Here is a 14,502-nt window from a genome sequence, read left to right on the forward strand (position 1 = left end):
AAAATGAAAAATATCTGAAATAACCAAACAGTTAAAAAATATTTTTAATAGAATGCAGCAAATTTCCAGAGAGCAATATTTAATTCAAGTAAAGCTAGTGTGAAATTGACTGTTGCTTCTTTGCAAGAATACTTGATAACCCAGGCTGCAGTTTTGTTTCAGAGAGAAGCGTTACATTGACGTCCATTTGGTTTCTCTGGTTTTTATGGTGAGAGGGCGGGAAAAGTTTTCTCATACAAGTAAGTAGTAGAAAATGTGATTAAAAGTTTAATAGCTTTGTGGGAGTGACGTCAGAGAAATGGCGCCATAAGGAGCGATACCAATAAATCTCCCCCAAAATTCAACAAGATATTCAACCACAGACAGAAAAATCTATCCTTGGAGCCTCCAGCATTTCCACACCAAACAAAAAGTACTATCAACAAAACCACCCTCAGATGCCCTTAAGGAAAAGGAAATCGAATATCATGGATACAAAAGACAGAGAGGTAGCGCAGATAGATGAGGAAAAATCTATGGAGAAAAAATTTAATATATTGAAAACCTTGGAGCTAAATGACAGAGAATTTAAAATAGAAATCCTAAAAATACTCAGAGATATACAAGAAAACATAGAAAGGCAATTTAGGGAGCTCAGAAAACAACTCAACGAACACAAAGAATATATTACCAAGGAAATTAAAACTATAAAAACAAATCAAACAGAGATGAAAAACTCAATTCACGAGCTGAAAAACAAGGTAACAAGTTTAGCTAATAGAACAGGCCAGATAGAAGGTAGGATTAGTGAAATAGAAGACAAGCAACTTGAGGCACTATGGAGAGAAGAAGAAACAGACTCAAAAATTAAAAAAAACGAGAAAGCCCTACGAGAATTGTCTGACTCCATCAAAAAGAATAACATAAGAATAATAGCTATATCAGAGGGAGAAGAGAGAGAAAATGGAATGGAGAATATATTTAAACAAATAATAGATGAGAACTTCCCAAGCCTGTGGAAAGAAATACAGCCCCAAATTCAAGAAGCAAACAGAACTCCGAGTTTTCTTAACCCCAACAAACCTACTCCAAGGCACATCATAATAAAATTGGCACAAACCAACGACAAAGAAAAAATTCTCAAGGCAGCCAGGGAAAAGAAGAATACAACATATAAAGGAAGGCCCATTAGATTATCATTGGATTTCTCAACAGAAACTCTACAAGCTAGAAGAGAGTGGACCCCAATATTTAAAGTCCTGAAAGAGAGAAACTTTCAGCCAAGAATACTATACCCATCAAAGCTATCCTTCAAATATGAAGGAGAAATAAAAACATTCACAGACACAGAAAAGATGAGGGAATTTATCATCAGAAAACCCCCACTCCAGGAATTACTAATGGGGTTTTCCAACCAGATACAAAGAACAAAACAAAACAAAACCACAAGTAAAAGCTCCACCAAGTTAACAATAAAACCAAATTTAAACTGTGACAACAAAAACAAAAAAAAAAGGGGGAGAGGACGGAAATTAACAGTAGCAAAGGATGATGGAGTACAGAAGTACTCACAAGATAGTGCATTACAATGAACAGGGTAGGAACACTTTTCATTACTTAATGGTAACCACCTTTGAATAAATCACCACAGAAGCACATGATTTAAAAAAGATAGCAACAGAGGAAAGAAGTATGGAATACAACCAAACAAAAACAAAGGATAAAAATACAAAAGAGAAGAATGAAACAAGAAACAAAACTAACAGAAAGCAATGTATAAAATGGCAATAGGGAACCCACAAGTGTCAATAGTTACACTAAATGTAAATGGATTAAACTCACCAATAAAAAGGCACAGAGTAGGCCTGACCTGTGGTGGCGCAGTGGATAAAGCATCGACCTGGAAGTGCTGAGGTCACCAGTTCGATACCCTGAGCCTGCCTGGTCAAGGCACATATGGGAGTTGATGCTTCCAGCTCCTCCCCCCTCCTCTCTCTCTGTCTCTCTCTCCTCTGTCTCTCTCCTCTCTAAAAATGAATAAATAAAATAAAATTTAAAAAAAAGGCACAAAGTAGGCCCTGGCCGGTTGGCTCAGTGGTAGAGCGTCAGCCTGGTGTGCAGAAGTCCCAGGTTCGATTCCCGGCCAGGGAACACAGGAGGAGCGCCCATCTGCTTCTCCACCCCTCCCCCTCTCCTTCCTCTCTGTCTCTCTCTTCCCCTCCCGCAGCCGAGGCTCCATTGGAGCAAAGATGGCCTGGGCGCTGGGGATGGCTCCTTGGCCTCTGCCCCAGGCACTGGAGTGGCACTGGTCATGGCAGAGTGATGCCCCGGAGGGGCAGAGCATCGCCCCTTGGTGGGCAGAGCGTCGCCCCCTGGTGGGCGTGCCGGGTGGATCCTGGTCGGGCGCATGCGGGAGTCTGTCTGACTGTCTCTCCCTGTTTCTAGCTTCAGAAAAATACAAAAAAAAAAAAAAAAAAAAGGCACAGAGTATCAGAATGGATTAAAAAAGAAAATTCAACTGTATGCTGCCTACAAGAAACTCATCTAAGCAACAAGGAAAAAAACAAATTCAAAGTGAAAGTCTGGAAAACAATATTCCAAGCAAATAACATCCAAAAAAACCAGGCGTAGCAATACTCATATCTGATAATGCTGACTATAAGACAGCAAAACTACTCAGAGACAAAAATGGTCATTTCATAATGATTAAGGGGATGCTGAATCAAGAAGACATAACAATTCTTAATATATATGCACCAAACCAAGGAGCACCAAAATATATAAGACAACTACTTATTGATCTAAAAACAAAAACTGACAAAAACACAATCATACTTGGAGACCTCAATACACTGGTGACAGCTCTAGATTGGTCATCCAAACAGAGAATCAATAAAGATATATTGGCCTTAAACAAAACACTAGAGGACCTGGATATGATAGACATCTACAGGACATTTCATCCCAAAGTGACAGAGTATACATTTTTCTCCAGTGTACTAGGATCATTCTCAAGAATTGACCATATGTTGGGCCACAAAAATAACATCAGCAAATTCAGAAAAATCGAAGTTGTACCAAGCATATTTTCTGATCATAAAGCCTTGAAACTAGAATTCAACTGCAAAAAAGAGGGAAAACCAAAAAATGTGGAAACTAAACAACAAACTTTTAAAAAATGAATGGGTCAAAGAAGAAATAAGCACAGAGATCAAAAGATATATACAGACAAATGAAAATGACAATACAACATATCAGAATCTATGGGATGCAGCAAAAGCAGTGATAAGAGGGAAGTTCATATCACTTCAGGCCTTTAAGAGAGAGCCCAAGTGAACCACTTAACTTCACACCTTAAGGAACTGGAAAAAAAAGAACAAAGACAACTCAAAACCAGCTGAAGAAAGGAGATAATAAAAATCAGAGCAGAAATAAATGAAATAGAGAACAGAAAAACTATAGAAAAAATTAATAGAACAAGGAGCTGGTTCTTTGAAAAGATCAACAAAATTGACAAACCCTTGGCAAGACTTACCAAGGAAAAAAGAGAAAGGACTCGCCTGACCAGGCGGTGGCGCAGTGGATAGAGCATCGGACTGGGATGCGGAAGGACCCAGGTGTGAGACCCTGGGGTTGCCAGCTTGAGCGCGGGCTCATCTGGCTTGAGCAAAAAGCTCACTAGCATGGACCGAAGGTCACTGGCTCGAGCGGGGGTTACTCAGACTGCTGAAGGCCTGCGGTCATGGCACATATGAGAAAGCAATCAATGAACAACTACGGCATCGCAACGAAAAACTGATGATTGATGCTTCTCATCTCTCTCCATTCCTGTCTGTCTGTCCCTGTCTATCCCTCTATCTGACTCTCTCTCTGTCCCTGTAAAAAAAAAAAAAAAGAGAGAGAGAAAGGACTCATATAAACAAAATCCAAAATGAAAGAGGAGAAATCACCACGGATATCAGATATACAAAGAATTATTGTAGAATACTATGAAAAACTGTATACCACTAAATTCAATGATCTAGAAGAAATGGATAGATTCCTAGAACAATACAACCTTCCTAGACTGAGTCAAGAAGAAGCAGAAAGCCTAAATAGACCAATTAGTAGGGAAGAAATAGAAAAAACTATTAAAAACCTCCACCCCAAAAAAGTCCAGGCCCAGACAGTTATACTAGTGAATTCTATCAAACATTCAAAGAAGACTTGGTTCCTATTCTACTCAAAGTCTTCCAAAAAATTGAAGAAAAAGAAATACTTCCAAACACATTTTATGAGGCCAACATAACCCTCATACTGAAACTGGGCAAGAACAGCACAAAAAAAAGAAAACTACAGACCAATATCTCTAATGAATACAGATGCTAAAATACTAAACAAAATACTAGCAAATTGAATACAACAACATATTAAAAAGATAATACATCATGATCAAGTAGGATTCATCCCAGAATCTCAAGGATGGTTCAACATACATAAATTGGTTAACATAATACACCATATCAATAAAACAAAGAACAAAAACCACATAATCTTATCAATAGGTGCAGAAAAGGCATTCGATAAAATACAACATAATTTTATGTTTAAGACTCTCAACAAAATGTGTATAGAAGGAAAATATCTCAACATGATAAAGGCTATATATGATAAACCATCAGCTAACATCATATTAAATGGCACAAAACTGAAGGCTTTCCCCCTTAAATCAGGAACAAAACAGGGTTGTCCACTCTCTCTACTCGTATTTAATGTGGTGCTAGAGGTTCTAGCCAGAACAATCAGACAAGAGAAAGAAATAAAAGGCATCCATATCAGAAAAGAAGAAGTAAAGGTATCACGTTTTGCAGATGACATGATCCTATACATCGAAAACCCCAAAGAATCTACAAAAAAACTACTAGAAACAATAAGCCAATACAGTAAGGTCACAGTATACAAAATTAACATACAAAAGTCCATAGACTTTCTATATGCCAACAATGAAACATTTGAGAACGAACTCAAAAAAATAATCCCCTTCACGATTGCAACAACAAAAAAAAAATACCTAGGAATAAACATAACAAAGAGTGTAAAGGACCTATATAATGAAAACTACAAAGCATTGTTAAGGGATATCGAAAAAGATACAATGAGATGGAAGAATATCCTTGTTCTTGGATAGGAAGAATAAATATAATCAAAATGGCCATATTACCCAAAGCAATATACAAATTTAATGCAATTCCCATCAAAATTCAAATGACATTTTTAAAAGAAATGGAACAAAAAATCATCAGATTTATATGGAACTATAAAAAACCCTGAATAGCCAAAGCAATCCTAAAGAAAAAGAACGAAGCTGGGGGCATTACAATACCTGACTTCAAACTATATTATAAATCCACGACAATCAAAACAGCATGGTATTGGCAGAAAAATAGACACTCAGACCAATGGAACAGAATAGAAAGTCCAGAAATAAAACCACATATATATGGTCAAATAATTTTTGATAAAGGGGCCAACAACACACAATGGAGAAAAGAAAGCCTCTTCAATACATGGTGCTGGGAAAACTGGAAAGCTACATGGAAAAGAATAAAACTTGACTACAGTTTGTCCCCTTGTACTAAAATTAATTCAAAATGGATCAAAGACCTAAATATAAGACCTGAAACAATAGAGTACATAGAAGAAGACATAGGTACTAAACTCATGGACCTGGGTTTTAAAGAACATTTTATGAATTTGACTCCAAAGGCAAGGGAAGTGAAGGCAAAGATAAATGAATGGGACTACATCAGACTAAGAAGTTTTTGCTCAGCAAGAGAAACTGACAACAAAATAAACAGACAGCCAACTAAACGGGAAATGATATTTTCAAACAATAGCTCAGATAAGGGCCTAATATCCAAAATTTACAAAGAACTCATAAAACTCAACAACAAACAAACAAACAATCCAATAAAAAGATGGGAAGAGGACATGAACAGACACTTCTCCCAGGAAGAAATACAAATGGCCAACAGATATATGAAAAGATGCTCATCTTTATTAGTTATTAGAGAAATGCAAATCAAAACTGCAATGAGATACCACCTCACACCTGTTAGATTAGCTATTATCAACAAGACAGGAAATAGCAAATGTTGGAGAGGCTGCGGATAAAAAGGAACCCTCATTCACTGTTGGTGAGAATGTAAAGTAGTACAACCATTATAGAAGAAAGTATGGTGGTTCCTCAAAAAACTGAAAATAGAACTACCTTATGACCCAGCAATCCCTCTACTGGGTATATAGCCCCAAAACTCAGAAACATTGATACGTAAAGACACATGCAGCCCCATGTTCATTGCAGCATTGTTCACAGTGGCCAAGACATGGAAACAACCAAAAAGCCCTTCAATAGACGACTGGATAAATAAGATGTGGCACATATACACTATGGAATACTACTCAGCCATAAGAAATGATGACATCGGATCATTTACAACAAAATGGTGGGATCTTGATAACATTATACGGAGTGAAATAAGTAAATCAGAAAAAACTAAGAACTGCATTATTCCATACATAGGTGGGACATAAAAACAAGACTGAGAGGCATTGACAAGAGTGTGGTGGTTACAAGGGGAGGGGGAGGGAGAGGGGGAGGGGGAGGGGCACAAAGAAAACTAGATAGAAGGTGACGGAGGACAATCTGACTTTGGGTGATGGGTATGCAACATAATTGATCGACAAGATAACCTGGGCATGTTTTCTTTGAACATATGTACCCTGATTTATTGATGTCACCCTAGTAAAATTAATAAAAATAATAATAAGAAGAAGAATTTAAAAAAAGAAAAAAGTTTAATAGCTTTGTAACTAAGAGATGAGTAGTCTTTTTCCAGTGATATCCAAAATTGTGACAATGACTGCATTTTATGTTTGGACACCAGAATGATGTCAAAAGATAAATTTATCAGTTTCTCTTTTTCGCAATGATTAAGGGAGCAGGAGTTGATATCTCCCGTGACTGGGTTATTGATCCAGAAGTTATCTTTATAGGGCTCCTCATTTTCATAGTAATGATGGTCAAAGTTTTGAACTAACAGTTCTTAAATATTGACTTATATTAAATATGAATTCCTGGTTGATGTCTGCAGCAATCAAAAAGTCTTGGAAAAGTGAAAACATTTTCACATTTTCTTCCTGAATTCAACTTTTCCAAAGAACAAGATTTTTTAATGCATTTATCTTATTTCTTTTTTAAAATTTTTTTTATTTTTTATTTTTTTTTTTGTATTTTTCTGAAGCTGGAAACGGGGATAGACAGTCAGACAGACTCCCGCATGCGCCCGACCGGGATCCACCCGGCATGCCCACCAGGGGGCGACGCTCTGCCCACCAGGGGGCGATGCTCTGCCCCTCTGGGGCGTCGCTCTGTCGCGACCAGAGCCACTCTAGCGCCTGGGGCAGAGGCCAAGGAGCCATCCCCAGCGCCCGGGCCATCTTTGCTCCAATGGAGCCTCGCTGCAGGAGGGGAAGAGAGAGACAGAGAGGAAGGAGAGGGGGAGGGATGGAGAAGCAGATGGGCGCTTCTCCTGTGTGCCCTGGCCGGGAATCGAACCCGGGACTTCTGCACGCCAGGCCGACACTCTACCACTGAGCCAACCGGCCAGGGCTCATTTATTTTATTTCTTAATGTAAAAATGTATATGTTAACCCCCTGAAGAAAAGTATTTAGTTCACTGAAGAAGCTAAATATATCTGCCATACATGCAAGCCTAGCCATCCATTCTTCATCCAACACAAGCCCTGCTGATGCAGATTTGCTCATGCAGAAACTGTCTCACTTCTTCTCTCAGCTTGAAAAGTCTTGAAAAAACCCTTTCTCTTAAGAGCCACTTCACCTTCATATAGAGAAGAAGATGTTGGGGTTGTGAATCTATGCTTTTACATAGGGCCGTGAACAGTCTGGAGTTCAAAGCCTGACTACGATCATTAATGATCTTCACTGTGTCATTCATCACTGTGTTCAATTCAGGGGAAAGTTTCTTTGAAACTAAATGCTGCTGGTGAATCATATAGTGTGTGGACAACATTTCTGGATGTACAACATGCTTTATTTTTGAAGTTACCTGAGTGATGTCCAATTATCACAGCACCAATAGTACACATTCTGATATACTTTCTGCAGTCTAAGTTCTCCATTTGAGAGTACTCATTAAGAGCATTAAATATCTCTGAACTAGTGGTTTGACCAGGTAGACCAAGACAGCAGTTCTTTCCTGAAGACTTTATCATCAATATGCCTCACTAAGCAAAGCCGAACAGCATGGTTACTCACGTCAGTTGATTCATCAAGTTGAATGGCAAAATACTTCAATTTCTTTATCCCCTCTACAATTTGCTCTTAAATATCATTGGCCACATCAACAATTCTCTGAATGATATTGTCTGAAAGCACTATAGCCTCAAATTTTTGTGCAGCTTAAGGACACAAAATTTCCCAAATGCCATTTAAAATGCAAGTCTTTACTAATTCTTCACCAACAGTGAATGGTTTTTTTCATTTTCAGTATTTGAAGGGCAGCTAAATAAGACGCTTGAAGCAGTAATTTGTCACTAGTCATCATTTCCTTCATTTGAATTTTCTGACTTTTCACTTGTTTGTGCAATCTTTTAAAAAAATCCAGTGGTTTCTCAATAAGATGAAAATGTTTCAAATGCAAATGATGAGTAAGTTTGGAGGTTTCATTGCATCACTTGACAGAATTTCAGAACATCCTACACACAAGGGCCGTGATAATTCACTAGCAGGTGCTACAGCGAAACCACATTTTAAATACTCATCGTATTGCCTAACAAAGTTTCCTTTTCATTTTTGGTTTCTGTTGCACCTTCCAAATTATCAACACATTTCTTTTTTACTGTTTCTTTTAAACTTGAGGCATGAGTACTTGGTTTACTTATAGTGTCATTGCTACTTTTCTTTTGACTATTGTTTTTGCTTTTGAAGAAGGTTAAAATGTCTGTTGCTTGTTTCTTTCTGTTTTGTAGGATTTAAAATTTATAGCACAATATTAAAACACACAATAATTTATTTGAAAACAATATGGACAGGTTCTAAACAGGATAGTACATGCACAACTATTTGAGAGAAGAAAGGGTCCGGAAACAGAAACACACAACAAATAAAGTTTTATCATACTGCGCATGGTAGTGCATTATGGTGCAAGCTGGTACTTGGTTTGTGTCTGCTACATGTAAGATGTGTTGAACACTACACGTTTGTCCAAATGCTTTTTGTCTGCTGTGCATGACTTGTAAATGCTCTGCACGGTGCAAAAACTTGTTTAAATTAGCCTGCAAGTTCCAAAGATATCTAAGACAACCTCAATAGTATTTTCATCAATGGTACAGGCTGATAAGTGGCAATCACTTAGATCAGGGGTCCCCAAACTTTTTACACAGGGGGCCAGTTCACTGTCCCTCAGACCATTGGAGGGCCGGACTATAAAAAAAACTATGAACAAATTCCTATGCACACTGCACATATCTTATTTTAAAATAAAAAAACAAAACGAGAACAAATACAATATTTAAAATAAAGAACAAGTAAATTTAAATCAACAAACTGACCAATATTTCAGTGGGAACTATGCTTCTCTCACTGACCACCAATGAAAGAGGTACCCTTCCAGAAGTGCGGCAGGGGCCGGAAAAATGGCCTCAGGGGGCCGCATGTGGCCCGCGGGGCCGTAGTTTGGGGACCCCTGACTTAGATCATGGGTCTATAATCTTCATACAACATAAGGGTGGTTAACTCTTTCATGGACTGGCACAAATTTCTGGCAGGCTGGCACTGGTCCAAGGACCAATGGTTGAAAAACAGTATGATAACTAATTTGTGTTTCCTGGGAGAAGGAAAAAAATTAAACACCACTTGACCAGGCGGTGGTGCAGCAGATAGAGCATCGGACTGGGATGCAGAAGACCCAGTTTTGAAACCCCTAGGTCGCCAGCTTGAGCATGGGGTCACTGGCTTGAGTGTGGGATCATAGACCTGAACCCATTGTCGCTAGCTTGAGCCCAAAGTTCACTGACTTGAAGCTCAAGGTCGCTGGCCTGAGCCCAAGGTCACTGGCTTGAGCAAGAGATCACTCACTCTGCAGTAGCCTTGCGGTCAAGGCACATATGAGAAAGCAATCAGTAAAAAAACTAAGGTGCCACAACAAAGAATTGATGCTTCTCATTTCTCTCCCTTCCTGTTTGTCCCTCTCTCTGACTCTCTTTCTGTCTCTGTCAAAAAAACAAAACAACAACAACAAAACACCATTTGACTTACTGGCTCTAAGAACATTCAGGTGACTTATCGATTATGGGTTCCTTGAAAGTTTTTTCCCTCCTTGTTTTGAGTTTAAACTGTATCAGTCTTGGAAATGAATGTATATTTTCAAGTGGGGGTATGTATGTGTGAGAGGGCATGTGTGTATGTGTGTGAGCATGTATATGTCCATTATGTGCAAGCATGTAAACATTGTGTGAGAGCCTTGTGTGCATGTGTGTGCACATGTGTGAGCATGTATGTGTATGAGCATGTATTATGGGTATGCATGTGTGAACATGTACTGAGTGAGCAAATGTGAGCTCTAGCAGACGTGTTTAGGAAGCAAGCACATGTGTAGCTCACTAAGGAGACCCTGAGAACCTGGGAGCCCCAAGGGCCTCCACCAGCCTGACTCTGGGGGTTTTGGAAGGTCCTGCTAGACCAGAAACTGAAGATTGAACCTCCAGAAATTGGGGAGAGGCAATTATTACAAACCCATATGTTGAAGTCCTAACTCCCAGTGCCACAGAATGTGACTGAAGATACAGTAATTAAAGAAGTAAGTTAATAGGAGGATATTCTGGTGGGTCCTGATTCATGAGACTGGTGTCCTGTAAGAAGAGATCAGGACACTGTAGGAAAAGGGCCAGAGATTAGGATGCTGCCCTGACACAAGTCTGTGGTGCAGACGTTGGAATGCCAAGTCCTGCAGGAGCAGAAAGCTGCCCGGCAAGCACTGCTAAGATTGTTCAAAGGAAGCAGCTGATTCCTAGTGCCATTTCCTGCACACCTGAAAGGTTTTAGTTAATCATCCTTCTCTGCACCTGAACCCATGCTCTGCTAATTTAACCCAGGCTCTGCTAATCTGCTGGATGAGTAAAGAAACGAATAAATATGATGGGGCTGCAGAGATCTGGGCTCTCAGTTCTAAAGGCTGGGAGTCCCCTGTACCCATATTTTCATTCTGTTGTGTCTGTGTTTTTTTTCCTTAAGTCCTGAAGTGCCTTCCTCTTGTGCACACCCAGTGCCGAGCTGGTCTCAGCAGGAACAAAGACCCACAGAGACAAAAGAGATGCCAGAAGAAGAGTCCAACTACGAGGAGAAAACCTTCAGAAGGAACCAACCCTCCTGACGCCATGATCTTGCACTTGCAGCCTCCAGACTGTGAGGAATAAATTTATGTACCCATCTGTGGAGCTTTGCCATGGCAGACCAACACAGGCATAGACATAGAGGGAGAGAGGATGCCACCCCTCCACTCTCATCATGGGCAAGGATGGACTCACTCTAAAGCAGGGCACAGAATCCCATGGCAAAGGTGCTGGGGAGGCTCCTTCTCCAAGCCCAGGCTGGATGAGGGCCTGGCACTGTATGAAGGGCTACAATTCCTGTGCTCTGAGGATCGACACTGCACGACCTCAACCTGACTTACCACCCCCACCCCCCCTTTGTAAGTCGCCCACCTTATAGTGAAGTGCTCTGTGCCCAGTGGCACAGCCTGGCATGAGGCCTGGGGAGGGAGAGTTCAGGGTAGGAAAGCAGGTACCTGTGAGAGGAAGGGGCCAACAGCAGGAGCTGACGTGTTACAGCCCTCACCGAGTAGGGGTGACGAGAGTGGGTTGTGCTGCCTGTCTCTGCTACTGAACAGCGTGACTTCACGTTTCCAGTTACACAGATCATAGCATGTCCTCATTCCTCCACACAAGCCATAGACTGACACCACGGCTGCCTGTCCATGTTTGTGAGCTACCTGACTGCTTTTCTAAGCACACCACAGGGTCAACCATGCCAGGCCCTTGTTTCTACAACCAAAAGCATGCTCAACACCATCTTAACATATACAAAAATTAACTCAAAATGAATCAAAATACCTAACTGTAAAAGCTAAACTGAAAAAACTCTTAGAAAGAAACATAGGGGTAAATCTGGGTTTATAAATCTGATAACAAAACACGAGCAACAACAAAAAAAACAACAGATAAATTCATCGAAATGAATGCTTGAGTGCTTCAAAGAACACTATCAAGAAAGTGGAAAAACACCCATAGAATAAAATATTTACAAATTATATGTCTGATATGGTAGTTATAGCCAGAATACATAAAAACTCTTACAACTTAATAATAAAAAGATAACCCAATTAAAATATGGGTAAAGGATTTAAAGAGAGATTTCGCCAAAGAGAATATACAAATGGCCAATAAACCCATGAAAAAGATACTCAACATCGTTAGGCATCAGGGTAACACAAATCAAAGTCACACTGAGACATGATTTTAAGCTCACTAGGACAGCTACAACCAAAAGGCAGACAATAATGTGTTGACGAGGATCTGGAGAAATTGGAACCTTTATACATTATTGATGGGAATGGAAAACAGTGTGGTGGGTCCTCAAAAAATTAAACCATATGACCTGGACATTTTCCTCCTAGGTATATACTTCAAAGAAGTGAAAACATATGTCCACATGTTTGTAGAGGAGTGTTTTTAGCAGCATTATTCACAGTAGCCAAAAAGTAGGAATGACTCAAGTGCCCATCAACTGATAAAGGGACAAATAAAATGTGACGTATTCTCACAGTGGAATATTATGCTGCAATATAAAGAAACCAAGTCCTGACACAAGGTACAACAAGGGTAATCCTTGAAAACATGATGGTAAGCAAAAGAAGCCAGCCACAAAGACCATACATTGTATGGTTCCATTCATATAAAATGTCCAGAACAGGCAAACCCATCAAGAGAAAAATGAGTATTGCTGGGTGCTGGGAAGGCTTGGGGGCAATGAGGGATGAACGCTAATAGGGAGGTTTCATTGGGGGTGATGAAAATGTTCTAAATTGTTAAAACAGTTATGCAACTCTGTGAATATATTTAAAACCATTGAACTGTGTACTTAAAATGGGTGAATTGCATGGTATGTGAATTGTATCTCGATAGAATGATTACAAACAAAACAAAACATGCCAGGTCCATTCAGTTTCCTCTTTCCCAATGCTAGCTCTGCAAAATGACCTAACCTTCTTAGCCTCCTTTCAATGGCCCTCCTGGAATCTGACTCAGATTTGGAGGAAGAGGGCATAATGAGGAGATGCACCTACCTTCTGTCTGGTAGTACACCTCACCAGCAAAGTGGGCAATGCCAAATCTGGTATCATAGATGTTCTTGGGCTGCAGGAAGGCCTTGTTGTTGGCATGGATGCTGGTCAGTTTTTGCAGCATAGTGGAATCTGTTCCCTGGAAAAGCAGACATGCTAAGGTCTGAGGTTTCAAGGACCAGCCACAAGGAGGTCAACTGGCATGCCCACAGGCCTCATGGGCCTGCAGCAACTGAGCCCAGAATGATTGATGGCCTTTCTACAGACAAGAAACTAATGCCCAAAGGTTGGTGACTTGTCACAACGAGTGAGGGCAGAGTTAGAGCAGATATAGGGTCTGCCAACCTCCTTGGCCATCTCTCTGGCTCCAGCCTTCCCTGTGATTGTCCAGGTACCCCAGCCCTGGCTTCCTCTCCTCTGGATTCAGAGCTCTGACTGATTGCATTTGAGAGTCTATCTCCCTAAGAACAGGCAGAGTTCCCTAAGGACAAGCATGAATGCTTTTCCTTCTCTTGCACTGTCTGCAGCCCTTGGCCCACAGGTGTTTAGCCATTTCTTGGGGGTGTGCTCTTGGGGGTGTGCTCTGCTGAGCAGTGGGTTTGAGGGCAGAATCAGGAAGCCCTCTTGCAGGGGCGGGGTGGGGGTGCCGTTGGCCTTGAAGGAAAGGTCCGGATGGGAGATGAGCTGGGGCTGGTTTGCTAATTCCTAGCAGAGGTTTCAGCAACCCCAGAACACATGGGCTACTGTTTTTAACCTCTAGGAGGAGACATACAGGTGGGGTCTCAATCAGAGAGTTGGAGTACCAGGGATGCACCTGTGGGAAGCGGCTCTCCTCATCCAGGAGGGAGATGATGCTCATGGGCTTGTAGGCCAGCAGGTCCAAGGTTGGTCGGTTGTCGGTGTAGTGGATGAAATCCCAGGTGATGTTTTCTGAGCGGTACTCCTCCTGCTCCAAGGTGAACACATGCTGCACGAAGAACTGCTGCAGGTGCTCATTGGCAAAGTTGATGCAGAGCTGCTCGAAGCTGTGGAGACAGCACCAGCACCCGTGGTGGGGCAGGGTCAGCTCTGCCCTTGCTGCAGCTGCTCTGAACCATGGGTCACCAGCCATTTGCACAGAGCC

The 14,502-nt window shown here is 40.8% G+C and overlaps 1 protein-coding gene across 1 annotated transcript in view; it reads right to left on the minus strand.

The window, feature by feature from the left end:
* Positions 1–14,502, minus strand: part of MYO7B (myosin VIIB) — a 90,110-nt gene that overhangs the window by 40,843 nt on the left and 34,765 nt on the right. The window contains exons 13-14 of the mRNA XM_066345420.1: positions 14,194–14,404; positions 13,383–13,518 (exon numbers count right to left, since the gene is read on the minus strand). Coding sequence (XP_066201517.1) covers positions 13,383–13,518; positions 14,194–14,404 — 347 coding nt within the window. The remainder of the gene's footprint in view (positions 1–13,382; positions 13,519–14,193; positions 14,405–14,502) is intronic.

This window comes from Saccopteryx leptura, chromosome 7 (genome assembly GCF_036850995.1).
Source record: "Saccopteryx leptura isolate mSacLep1 chromosome 7, mSacLep1_pri_phased_curated, whole genome shotgun sequence".
In the NCBI taxonomy this organism is placed as follows: Eukaryota; Metazoa; Chordata; class Mammalia; order Chiroptera; family Emballonuridae; genus Saccopteryx; species Saccopteryx leptura.